Raw genomic sequence first — 12,759 nt, forward strand, 5'->3', positions numbered from 1 at the left:
GTCCCAAATACCATAGTTGCCCTTTGTCCTACTTGCCTATATGAACAATATGTTCTCATTTCTTTTTTTGTTTGTTTGTTTGTTTGGTACTAGGAATTGAACCCAGAAGTGCTTAACTACTGAGCCATATCTCAGCCCTTTTTATTTTTCTTTTTGAGACAGGGTTTCGCTAAGTTGCTCAGTGCTTCACTCAGTTGCTGAGACTGGCTTTGAACTTTCAATCCTCTTTTGGTGCTGGGATTACAGGCATGTACCACCACACCCACCTGTATTCTCATTCTTAATAATAAAGGATAAGGGCTGAGGTTATGGCTCTGGTAGAGCACTTGCCTAGCATGTGTTCGGCACTGGATTCGATTCTCAGCACCACCTAAATAAATAAATAAAGGCATTGTGTCCATCTATAACTAAAAATATTTTTCAAAAAAATAATAATAAAGGATATATAAGCTCTAGATTATGATTTCTAACCTATCTTAATGCATTGGTTTCAATTTACTTGAAATATTTGCAGAATTGGAAAGATGGGACATAATGGGTTAAAACTGTTTATACCTGGGATTTAAGCTGTCCATAACCTAGCCCTGTGTTATTCACCCAACTTTCTATAGAATTTATTTATTACAAAATGATTATCTGGGGCTGGGGTTATGGCTCAGAGGTAGAGCTTTTGCCTCACACGTTCAAGTCCCTGGGTTCGATTCTCAGCACCACATATAAATAAATAAAATAAAGTTATTGTGTCCAACTACAACTACAAAAATAAATATTAAAAAAAATAATTATCTTAATTAGACATACCTTCTCCTCATCCATATTCATGGTAACCATACTCTGCCTTTCTCTGGGCCTTTACCTACACTACTCTCCTTAGCCTCCAGATATGGTGAGTAATTAGTGCTTTGAATGCTAAGAGACAACTTGGACAAATGCAAGAGCACATGGGAGATTATTCTCTAAGGCCTGGCTCAAATCCTACATCTTTAAATTTTTTTTCTAACAACTTTATGTGTTATTATGTCATTAATGTGTCTGTATTTAATTTCCTGTGACAATTTTATTCCTCAGTATACATAGCACTGATTTTGTACACTGCCATGCTATCACAGTGTGATGCTATCCGTGAATATTAATTTTATTTTTTCAACTAGAAAACTTTCTCTTAGTTCTCTAGGATAAGACCCAGGTCTTATATTTGGTCTATACTCCCATCCCTCCCCCAGTTTATACCCAAGTGTATGCACTGAAGCACCAAAACACAAAAGACAATATTCAGTAAATACTTATTTATATTTTAGAAATCATCAGGGCAGGCTAAGGGTTTTCTTACATGTTTTTAGTCCATTTGTTCAGGAACCACATCCCCTGAAGGTTAGAGGCCACCTGGAAAGTGAGGAATTAGGTTTAACATAAAGGAACCTTTAAAATAAAAATTTTAAATGAGCATGAACAGCAGGGTGTGGGAAAAGTTTGTATGAGTCTCAGATCATAAGTCCAGAGTTCCTCTTCTGTCATCACCAGGCCCTTAGCTGCCCCTTCTGAACACTTGAGTTATAATTTCGTAAGTTTGTTGTGTGCCCTTTCTGAAGCATTCTAAGTATAAAAGATGATACTACCTCTACTTGCTCTGGGGTGGAAGGAAATTGTTAGCCAACCAAAGCTGCCAGAGAACCTTTTAAAACTATTTTGGGAGGTAGTGGTAACTTTTCTAAACACACTGATTCAGAAGAGCTTTTCTAAGTTTAAAAATAAAAAATGTTGTTTCCATGGAAAATCCTGTGGGATTATTTCTAAGTGATCCTGCTAGAATGGTCAATTTTGACCCCAGATCTCATTGTTTAAAATATAATTTAAACAATTGTCCTATTTATCATTCAGTCTAGTTTTTTGGGGATAGGAGATTAATCACTGAGGGGACTAGCATTGTAGCAAGTAAAACCATTGTAGAGTTTTGAGATGAAGGAATAGGATCTTTTCTTTTCCAGAGAAGCAGGGTAGGGAGAGGGAAGCTCAATCTGAAATTCAAGTTGCTTGAAAAGTTCCCATGGATTACCAAGACCCTTCCTCTCTCTAAGAGCAGAGGCATTCTGTTAAGGAAAAGATTTGCATTGCCCTGTGGGGATATTTTGGCCGGCAAGTCTAAATCCAAATATCCTGGTTTCCGGAATTTGCTCTGGGCCCTGGTGTCTGTGAAATGAGCCCTATTGTTTGCAGTTTCCTTTTCTAGCTCATGGTATTGCTCTCTTGCTCCCCAGAGCCTAGATTTGCCAGGAACGCCTTCAGAAGGTAACAGATCCATAACTTGGTAACCACTGAAAGACTAGGCACCATTCCTTTTTCTTCGTTTTAAAATTTTTATTATTATTATTTTTGGTACTGGGGATAGAATCTAGGAGTGTTTTACCTCTGAGCTACATCCCCAGTCCTTTTATTTGTGTTGGTGGGTGGGTACTAGGAATTGAACCAAGGGGCATGCTACCACTGAACTATACCCCAACCCTTTTCATTTTTTTTTTTTTAAAGAGAGAGAGAGAGAGACAGTGAGAGAGAGAGAGAATTTTAATATTTACTTTTTAGTATTTGGAGGACACAACATCTTTGTATGTGGTGCTAAGGATCGAACCCGGGCCGCACGAATGCCAGACAAGCGCGCTACCGCTTGAGCCACATCCCCAGCCCTCCCTTTTCATTTTTGAGACAGGTTCTCATTAACTTGCCCAGGCTGGCCTTGAATTTGCAATCCTCCTGATTCAACCTCCTAAATCCCTGGAAATACAGTCTTGTGCCACCATGCCTGGCTCCAGCCCTTTTTTTTTTTTTTTTTCCATTTTGAGACAGGGCCTAAGTTGTCCACGCTGGTTCTGGACTTGCAATTCTCCTTCCTCAACCTCCTGAGTAGCTAGGATTATAGTTGTTTACTACCACATCTTTCACTATTTCTTTTTTGGTAGCTTTAGCAGGCAAGCTCAACCATATGATCCTCAGTTTCTTTTCTTCATCAGATTTTTATATAAATTTGCTTATACCTACTTAATTCAACACTGGCAGGGAAGCTGAGTATAGTGAGCACATGTCTGTGTGTAGTTCAAGCTACTCAGGAGGCTGAAGTGGGAAAATCACTTGAATTCATGAGTTCCAGACCAGCCTGGGCAACATAGTGAAAAGTATCCCATCTCAAATACAAACAAACAGGCCTAGCAGGTTTAAAAAGAAAACACTGCTTAACTGTACCTACTTTTCGAAGCTAGAGGTTTCACAAAACTTCACCTGTGTTGGTTGTTTTGTTTTGTTGTAAAAGATGCAAAAAAAAAAAAAAAAAAAGCATAGTGAAAGGTGGTTACATGGATAATCAACCACAAAACATTGTCCTGTGTTCCCCCTGCTGGTCTTGAGGCAATACAACACAGACACCCTCTGGTGGCCTAGCACCAGTCTTCACCTATTAGAGCTCTATAAAAGCAAATTTGCCCTAAAACAAACTCCCTGTCTCCAAACAGAATAAAAACATATTTTCTATGTACTCTCAAGTTTTAATTTTAGGTCAAAAGTAAGTTTCTTTTTTTCATGTTTACAGATCAAACTCCTACTCCAACTAGATTCCTGAAGAACTGTGAGGAGGTGGGACTCTTCAATGAACTAGCTAGCTCCTTTGAACATGAATTCAAGAAAGCTGCAGATGAGGATGAGAAAAAGGCAAGAGGCGGGACTTGTGAAAAAAATAAATAACTGCTCATGTTCCAGTTTAGTCTGTTATTGTACCTTGGGATAATATGCTTAATTGGTTAAAGCACAAAATCATGGGGTTGGTTCTGTAGAACCAAATAATACTCACCAGTCCTAGTCTTCCATCCAGGACTTTAGATAGAGTTCAGATGGTGGATCAGCACAGTTCTGTCTTCATCAAAAATCAATCTTCCTACCCCTCCAGTGGAGTATAATTTCAGTTATATATTTTTTTAAAAATATTTGTTATTTGGGCTGGGGATATAGGTCAGTTGGTAGAGTGCTTGCCTTACATGCACATAGCCCTAGGTTCAATCCCCAGCATCACCAAAAAAAACAACAACAACAACAACAAATTTTGTTATGACTATGTTGATGTTAAAAGACTATCAGTTGGCCAAGCACAGTGGCACATTCCTGTAATTTTAGATGCTTGGGAGGCTGAGGCAGGAGGATCACAAGTTTGAGGCCAGCCTTTGCAACTTAGCAAGACCCTGTCTCAAAATAAAAAGAATTGATTGTGTATGCCCATGGGTTTTTTCCCAGCACCAAAAAAATAAATAAATAAATAGATAGATAGATAGATAAAATTAAAAAGGGGTAGTATGAATTTCTCAAATTTTGTTAAATGTTTTTATTGTAAATCCCACTTTTTTCTAAACTAAAAAAGACTTCTCTTCTGGACCATTCTTACTCAGTCAGCTAATCAATAAACATATATTGAATTTCTATTTTTTATTTCTCTATACGTGGTTCTTGCCTTCAAATAGCTTTCTAGTACCATTCAGGGCATTAAAATTAAAGAAGGATGTTCTTTTTAAATTATAGATGAACACACAGTATCTTTATTTATTTTATGTGGTGCTGAGGATCAAACCCAGTGCCTCATATGCGAGGCAAGTGCTTTATCAGTGAGCTACAGCCCCAGCCCCACGAAGGATGTTCTTAATGTCTTTTAAAGGAGATCAGCCAGGATAGTGAAGAATTAGAAGTTATGTCACTTTAGAAACATTTAAAGAAATTAAGAAAGTTTTGCTTGAAAAAGAGATTTAGTACAAATAAAATCGTTGTCTTGAAATACTTGAAGAACTTTTATGTAAAAAAGGAATTAAATTTATTCTTTCTGGCCCAAGAATAGAAGCAGGATCACTGGGTGAATGCTATCACACAATATATACAGATGTATAGAGCAGTTAGTGGAAGATGCTGCAGTAAGGATTAAAAATGTTGGAATTCCTTCTAATCCTGAGGTTCTGTGGTTCTGGTTTTAACCTTTTTATACTCCAGATTCATGAGGACCCCTTAGTTTGGAATACCAGAGGAAAATGTCAAAAGAAAGCAGAATCAAAGAAATATAGTTCCCATGAAATAAGGAGTTTGGGAAAAAAAGAAAAATGGAAAGGTCAAAGTTTACTTTAGAATTCAGAGGTTTTAGTCACTGCTTAAAATCAGGTCTGGCTGGGCACAGTGGCTCACACCTGTAATTTCAGGATTAGGAGCCCGAGGCAGGAGGATTGCAAGTTTGAGACCAACCTCAGCAACATAGTGAGGCCCTAAGCAACTTAGTGAGACCCTGTCTCAAAATAAAAAATAAAAAAAGCTGGGGACGTAGCTCAGTGGTAGTGTCCCTTGGTATGATACTCAGCACCAAAATAAATTAATTAATTAAAATAAAAAGGACTGGGATGTGGCTTAGCTGTTAAGCACCCTTGGGTTCACTTCTCATTACCAAAAAATAAATAAATAAGTAACATAAAATCAGGTTTGTATTGCAAAATAATTCAGAAGAGATGCCAATATCTGTGTCCCCAAACATATTTATTAACACATGAACCTCATAATTTCATGGTTTAGAGAGGCATGGAATCAAATCAGAATATAGAAAACACAGAATGTAAGAAAAATTTTCAATGAAACTCTAAGAGGAGGACAGCAAGTAAATGAAGATAGCTATGCCTGATTTTTCCATCCAGCTTAAATTGTAAAAATGCTAGATAAAGTGTTTTTATCACCAGAGATATCTCAAAAGTTTCACAGCTTTCTATGAGCTTCATTTGATGCTGTCTCCCTCTAACTTAAAAAAAAAAGGCATGGAAAAATAATGGCATATATATGTAGCTCTTCTTTCAAATGGGAGAACTAGCCACAGTCTTCTAAAACCTTTACTTTAGAGACCCAGGTCTCTTATCTCTCTGCTACCTCAACTTATGTGATATAATTTACAGCATCCCTACCTCATCTCCCCTGCCATTTTCCCCTTCTCTTAAAACAAAGTAAGTAGTCAGATTATTTCTACCAGGATATAAGAAATTTTTATACCAAGTTCTTAATAGGAAAATTCAAGAAAAATGGCTTCCCTTAAAAAACTGCAAGTCTTTCCCACTGTCATTTCAGCTTGGTTGACACTTCTGGAAGGCCAATTCATAGTTGGAATATTTCTTCGAAGGACATCCCTTGATATTTCTTTTTCTTTTTTTTTTCTTAGATTTATTTTTTAGTTGTAGTAGGACACAATCAATACCTTTATGTTATTTATTTATTTTTATGTGGTGCTGAGGATCAAACCCAGGGCCTCACACTTGCTAGGTGAGTGCTCTACCCCTGAGCCACAACCCCAGCCCCTCCCTTAATATTTCTACCTGTCTGTCCAAGGTGGTCTTTACCTACCCTTGACGAAAAACACATGATCTCCAGGAGTGTTTAATGAGCCTGAAACTTTCTTGAACCACAGCTTTTCTTGGAGATGCCCCTGGGATTTTAAACCAATGGTTGTATTTACTTAGAGGCCTCACCTTCCCCCCAAGCTCTGACTTCATTGTTCTGAAAATTAGCCAAATTGGACCTGATATCTTAGCAATATAGAAAGAATGAGGCAGAAATGAAACCATTTTTTCTGTTCCTCAGCCTCAATCAGACTGGGGAGAAAGAACCATTACTACCTTCTTTAATGTAGTAGATACAGATTATCTTTAGTTTATTCAGCTAGCTACCTAGAAGACTTCTAGGGACTAAGGTACAAGGTAAGACAGAAACAAGCTCCTGTTTCACCAAGAAGTGCAGGATATGAATGGAACAAAAAAAAATCCACTTTGTCATGAAACTGAACTGAAATCAGCCCTCTTTTTGTGGTACAGTGTCAGAGACTGTACTATTTATCTCAAATACTTTACTGTTCCCTGCAGAGCCACTTAAAGCTCCAGAGTTCTGTGAGGTGATCACACTACTCCCAGGAAAGCACTCTACTTTCTCAATTTTTCATTCCTGTTCCTAAAAACAATTTCTAATTGCTTTCACTGATCAGATGATCAGACTCTCCTTTTTTTTTTTTTTTTTGGGGGGGGGTGGTACCAGAGGTTGAACTCAGGAGCACTCAACCACTGAGCCACATCCCCAGCCCTATATTATATTTTATTTAGAGACGGGGTCTTATTGAGTTGCTTGGTGCCTCGCCATTGCTGAGGCTGGCTTTAAACTCGGCAGTCCTCCTGCCTCAGCCCCCCGAGTTGCTGGGATTATAGGCATGTACCACCATACCCAGCCTCTCCTTTCTTTTTTACCCCAAAACCATTATCTTCCTGAAACTTCTAGCCTTCTGCTCCAGATTTTGGGGTGAGATCACTATCAAGCATGGTGAGTTCCCCAGAAAGCATTTCCTGTCTTGTTTGTAGTATGTTAATATCCATTTTGTCTTCATTTGCCTTTTTTTTTTTTTTTTTTTTGTACCAGGGGTTGAACTCAGGGATGCTTAACCACCAAGTCACATCCCCAGCCCCCGCTTTTTTTTTTTTTTTTTTTTTTTTGTCTTTTTGTAGAAGACTTCTAGGGACTAAGGTACAAGGTAAGACAGAAACAAGCTCCTGTTTCACCAAGAAGTGCAGGATATGAATGGAACAAAAAAATCCACTTTGTCATGAAACTGAACTGAAATCAGACAGAATGCCTTTATTTTTTATGTGGTGCTAATGATAAACCCAGTACCTCACACATGCTAGGCAAGCACTCTGCCCACTTAGCTACAGCCCCAGCCCCCCAGCCCTTTTTTATATTTTATTAGAGAAAGGGTCTTGCTGAGTTGCTTAGGGCCTCACTATGTTGCTTAGGCTGGCTTTGAACTCAGGATCCTCCTGCCTAAGCCTCCCAAGTCACTGGGATTATAGGCATGCGCCACTGTGCCCGGCGTCTTCATTTGTTTTTGATAATTGGGTAACCTAGTCATTCTGGTTGGCACAGAGGGTATTCACAGCTTTTTTTTTTTTTTAAGTTGTAGATGAACACAATACATTTATCATTTATCTTTATGTGGTGCTGAGGATCGAACCCAGGGCCTCACACATGCCAGGCGAGTGCTCTACCACTAAGCCACAACCCTAGCCCCAGTATTCATAGCTTTTTAATGGCCAACAGAGTTGGTTGGGAATAGGCAGGCACTTGATTCAGGAAATAATTTTACTTTCCTGAAAAAGATTATAATCATAACATTTACATGGATTTAAATGATATCTTTTAATTTGTTTTCTGGTCTTTGTAAGTATTGGCTTACCATCAGTCTTATCTTCATTTTAGAGTTAGGGAAATAGAATCTCTGAGAAGATAAAATGATTTAACCAATTATACATCAAGCATACTTTAACTTGCAGTTCAGTTCTTTGACCAAGGACTGAACTTCTTAGAAGCATATGCTCTCATCTTGTAACTGGAAAGATATAGATTCAACCTAAAGGGATTCATGAAATTGAACTCTATTCATTCTCTTTCATCACAGGGTGCTGCTGGGCCCCTTGACATGTCTCTGCCTTCCACACCAGACGTCAAAATCAAAGAAGAAGAGCCAGTAGAGGTAGACTCATCCCCACCAGAAAGTCCTGCCTCTAGCTCCTGCTCCCCACCCCTGAAGGAGAAGGTAAAATTCTCTATTAGGAGTCATCCCAAATATTAATTAATAGATTGGTTTTTTTTTTCTAGTTGTTGATGGACCTTTATTTAATTTATTTATATGTGGTGCTGAGAATCGAACCCAGTGTCTCTGACATGCTAGGAAAGCACCCTACCACTGAGCTACAAACCCAGCCCAGACAGATTAAGTTTTTTGTGTTTTTTGTTTTTTGTTTTTAAAGAGAGAGAGAGAGAAAAAAATTTATAATATTTGTTTTTTAGTTTTCGGTGGACACAACATCTTTATTTTTTATTTTTATGTGGTGCTGAGGATCTAACCCAGCGCCCTGCGCATGCCAGGTGAGCACGTTACCGCTTGAGCCACATCACCAGCCCAAGATTAAGTTTTGATTCACAAATAACGTAAGATATAGGAAGGATGGCTGGATGCAATGGGTTGATTCTATTTAAAGGAATATTAATCATTTAGAAAATTTATATAAATTTTGCCTATTCTCTTGCACAGAAATTCCATTACTAAGTAGGAGAGAAGTTAATACCTGCCTGACAAAAGAAAAATGTAAGACTGCTCATAGTAATTTTATTCATAAGAGCCAAAAAAGCTAAAAACATTCTGAATATCCATCAACCAAGGGATAAATAAATTGTGGGAGTCTAGAAGGTGTAACTCAGTGATAGAGTACTTGCTTAGCATGTGTGAGGTCTTGGGTTCAGTTCTGGCACCATCAGTCAATAGTGTTATATTTCTAAAATGGAATACTACATAGCAAAGAAAAAAGAATGAATTGGGCTGGGCTGGGCTGGGCATGGTGGTGCATGCCTGTAATCCTAGCAACTTGGGAGGCTGAGGCAGCAGGATCACGAGTTCAAAGCCAGCCTTTTAGTAAGACCCTGTCTCTAAATAAGATATTAAACGGGCTGGGGATCTGATTCCATGATTAAGTGCCCTTGGGTTCAACTCCTGGTACAAAAAAAAAAAAACTAGGCTATAGCTTTAGTTCAGTGGTAGAGTGCTTGCCTAGCATGTGTGAGGCTCTTAGTTTGATCTCCAGCACTACAAAAGAAGAATAAAGAACTAATGATCATACAGCAGTATGTATAAATCTCAAAACATATTGAACAACAACAAAAGAATCAGACACAAAAGTATATAATTTGATTCCATTCATATAAGGTGCCAGAAGAGGCAAAAGTATTTGATGATAGAACCAGAATAGTGTGTACTAAACCGGTGTGATAGTGAACATTCCTTAATCCCAGCTACTCGGAATGCTAAAATGAGAAGATCAATTGAGCCCAGGAGTTCGAGACCAGCCTGGGAAACATAGCAAGACCCTGTCTTAACAAAACAACAACAAAAGATAGTGCATACCTCTCATGAAGGAAAGACATGGATTGGGAAGAGACAAGAGAATCTTCTGGGTGCTAGAAACGGTCTCTATTCTGATTTTATATGTGTAAAAAGTCATTTTATTATAATAACTTTAGATGAATGTACTTTATGTTTATAATATACTTTAATGAATAAATGAAAAAGAAAAGTCACATCCAGGTGCAGTGACTCAGGAGGATGAGGCAGGAGCATCGCAGGTTTGAAGCCAGTCTGAGCAATTTAGTAAAGCCTAAGCAACTTAATAAGACCCTGTCTCTGTCTCAAAATAAAAAATAAAAAGATCTGGAGATGTGGCTCAGTGGTTAAGTGTCCCTGGGTTTAATCCCCGGTACCTAAATAATACTCCCATAGGGAAGTAAATCAAAGGGAGTATCCACTAGGTTTCTATTATGTTTTTTATTATCTTGATACTTTTTATGAAGTTTTTTATAAACTTACTGAAGATAGTATATGTACAGAAAAGTACATAAATAGTAAGTATATAGCTGACTGAATTTTCACAAAGTAAATTGCCTGTTGTAGCTCACACCCAAATAAAAAAAAAAAAACATATATTATTAGAACCTCAAAAGCCCCTCTATGTCTCCTCCTCATCCATACTGCACTACCATTGGTTAACTTTAATATCTACTGTTGGTAAACTGTCTGTACCTCATCTTACTCTCCTCTAAATTTAGTTTGGTAACTTCTCAAAATTACCTTCTCTCTAAATATCACAGGCATCCCACCCCCTCCCCTTTCATAAGCAACCAAGTACTACAAACTATCTGGAGATGTTTTCAAGGCCAATATGGCCACCAGCAGCCTAAGATCCTAGCAAGTTAACAATGAGAATCAGTATTTTTATTGTAGTATGATCATTGTTTAAGCATTTTGGGTTTTTTGTTTATTTGTTTGTTTTTGTGGTGCTGGGGATTGAACCCAGGGCCTTATGTGAGGCAAGCACTCTACCAACTGAGCTATATCCCCAGCCCAGCATTTTGGGGTTTTTTTTGTTTGTTTGTTTGGTTGGGTTATTTTGTTTTTTGTTTTTTTGATACAGAGGATTGAACCCAGGAGTGCTTACTACTCAGCGAAGTCCCCAGCTCTCTTTTTATTTTTTATTTTAAGACAGGTTCTCAATAATTTGCTGAGGCTCTCATTAAGTTGCTGAGATTGGTCTCAAACTTGTGATCCTCCTGCCTCAGCCTCTTGAGTCACTGGGATTACAGGCATGGGCCACCACACCCAGCTCCACAGCCCTTTTTTGTAAGGGTTCTATAGGAGATAATGAGTTGCCCTATTACCAGTGAATCTGCCTTTCCCCCTTGGAGGTCAGAAGATGCTTGAAAATCAAGCTTAGAATGAAAATATCTGAATTATGAAAAGTTGTAACAATCCCTTGAATTTATATGGTAGTATAGTGCATCTACAAAAATTCCAAGGGATTTTCCAATTATCATTTATTTAACCATTGTCCCTGAAGGGAGATGGCTAAGGGATCTTAACTTAGCATTCCTACCGAATGGGTGAATGAGGTATGAGTGTATGATCATGATGGAATCAGATCATGATTTATATAAGTGACTTATGCATTTCCCTATATGCAGCCCTTAAAGCCTTTTGTGATATGTTGGTCTCTTCTCCCCAGGAAGTTGCCCCAAAGCCTGTTGTGATCTCTACCCCTACGCCCACCATCGTCCGTCCTGGTTCCTTGCCTCTCCACTTAGGCTATGATCCACTTCATCCAACCCTTCCTTCCCCAACCTCAGTCATCACACAGGCTCCACCATCCAACAGGCAAATGGGGTAAGTAGAGAGCAGGGAGAAACAGTGAAGCCTGAATCTTTACACTCTATGAAATTCTACAACAGGAAGTGTTTTTTAATATCTAAGAAAAAGGAGTAACTAAGATTATTTCTCAAATTTTAGGGCTGGGGAAGTAGCGCAATAGTAGAGTGGCTTGTCTATCATGTATGGGTTCCTGGTTTTGATCTCTAACACCACAAAAGTAAGATTTTAAAATAAATCTTTCTTACTCTACTTTGTATACAACCAGAGATATGAAAAATTGTGCTCTATATGTGTAATATGAATTGTAATGCATTCTGCTTTCATATATAACATTAAAATTTTTTAAATGAAAAAAAGAAAGAAAGAAGTCTTTCTCCCATAAATAGAATCTCCTTTACCCTTTTTAATAGACAAGCAAGAAGTATTTATTTGGAGGTTTCATACTTCTTTAATCTTAAAAAAAAAAAAGAATCCATAAAACTTTAGAAAGTTTATCATAGTGGTGGAGGCCAGATAACAAGGTATATTTAGTTCTCAGCCTCACACCTATAAAGTAAATGAAAGGTTGAAACCCATCAAGTCATCTTCCTTGAGTCTAGTGGTCCTCTTCCTTGAGTCTAGTGGTCCTCTTCCTTGAGTCTAGTGGTCCTCTCAATCCCATTTAGGGTCTTTGGTCTTTCCTACCCCTAATTGTGTTTGTGTAATTCTCTTTATTCCTTGCATGGCCCAGACAATTTTTCTGATGGGATGACCCATTAAGGACCCATGGGTTAAGAGGGTGTTGTCAGGATTCAGCTTATTTAAAGATTATTCTTCTCTGGACTCACTAGGAAAAATTAAAGACAGCTTCTTTTGGGGGCAGGGGAGCAAAACATGGAAAGAAAGAAGGGAAATTTATTCAAATTTGACCATTAAATGACATAATTCATCTTTGCAAATTGACAACTTTAATCCAACTCCCTCTTGCCTAAGGCAAG

At 38.1% G+C, this 12,759-nt stretch overlaps 1 protein-coding gene across 3 annotated transcripts in view; it reads left to right on the plus strand.

The window, feature by feature from the left end:
- LOC113189748 (cyclic AMP-dependent transcription factor ATF-7) overlaps positions 1 to 12,759 on the plus strand; it is a 103,707-nt gene that overhangs the window by 72,926 nt on the left and 18,022 nt on the right. For all 3 annotated transcript variants that reach the window (XR_003301688.2, XM_026398684.2, XM_026398685.2), the window contains exons 4-6: positions 3,575 to 3,693; positions 8,486 to 8,623; positions 11,640 to 11,797. Coding sequence is in view for 2 of the 3 variants with exons in the window: in XM_026398684.2 (XP_026254469.2) it covers positions 3,575 to 3,693; positions 8,486 to 8,623; positions 11,640 to 11,797 (415 nt within the window). In the remaining variant the exon portion in view is untranslated. The remainder of the gene's footprint in view (positions 1 to 3,574; positions 3,694 to 8,485; positions 8,624 to 11,639; positions 11,798 to 12,759) is intronic.

The sequence above is a fragment of the Urocitellus parryii genome, chromosome 5 (genome assembly GCF_045843805.1).
Source record: "Urocitellus parryii isolate mUroPar1 chromosome 5, mUroPar1.hap1, whole genome shotgun sequence".
Lineage (NCBI taxonomy): Eukaryota > Metazoa > Chordata > Mammalia > Rodentia > Sciuridae > Urocitellus > Urocitellus parryii.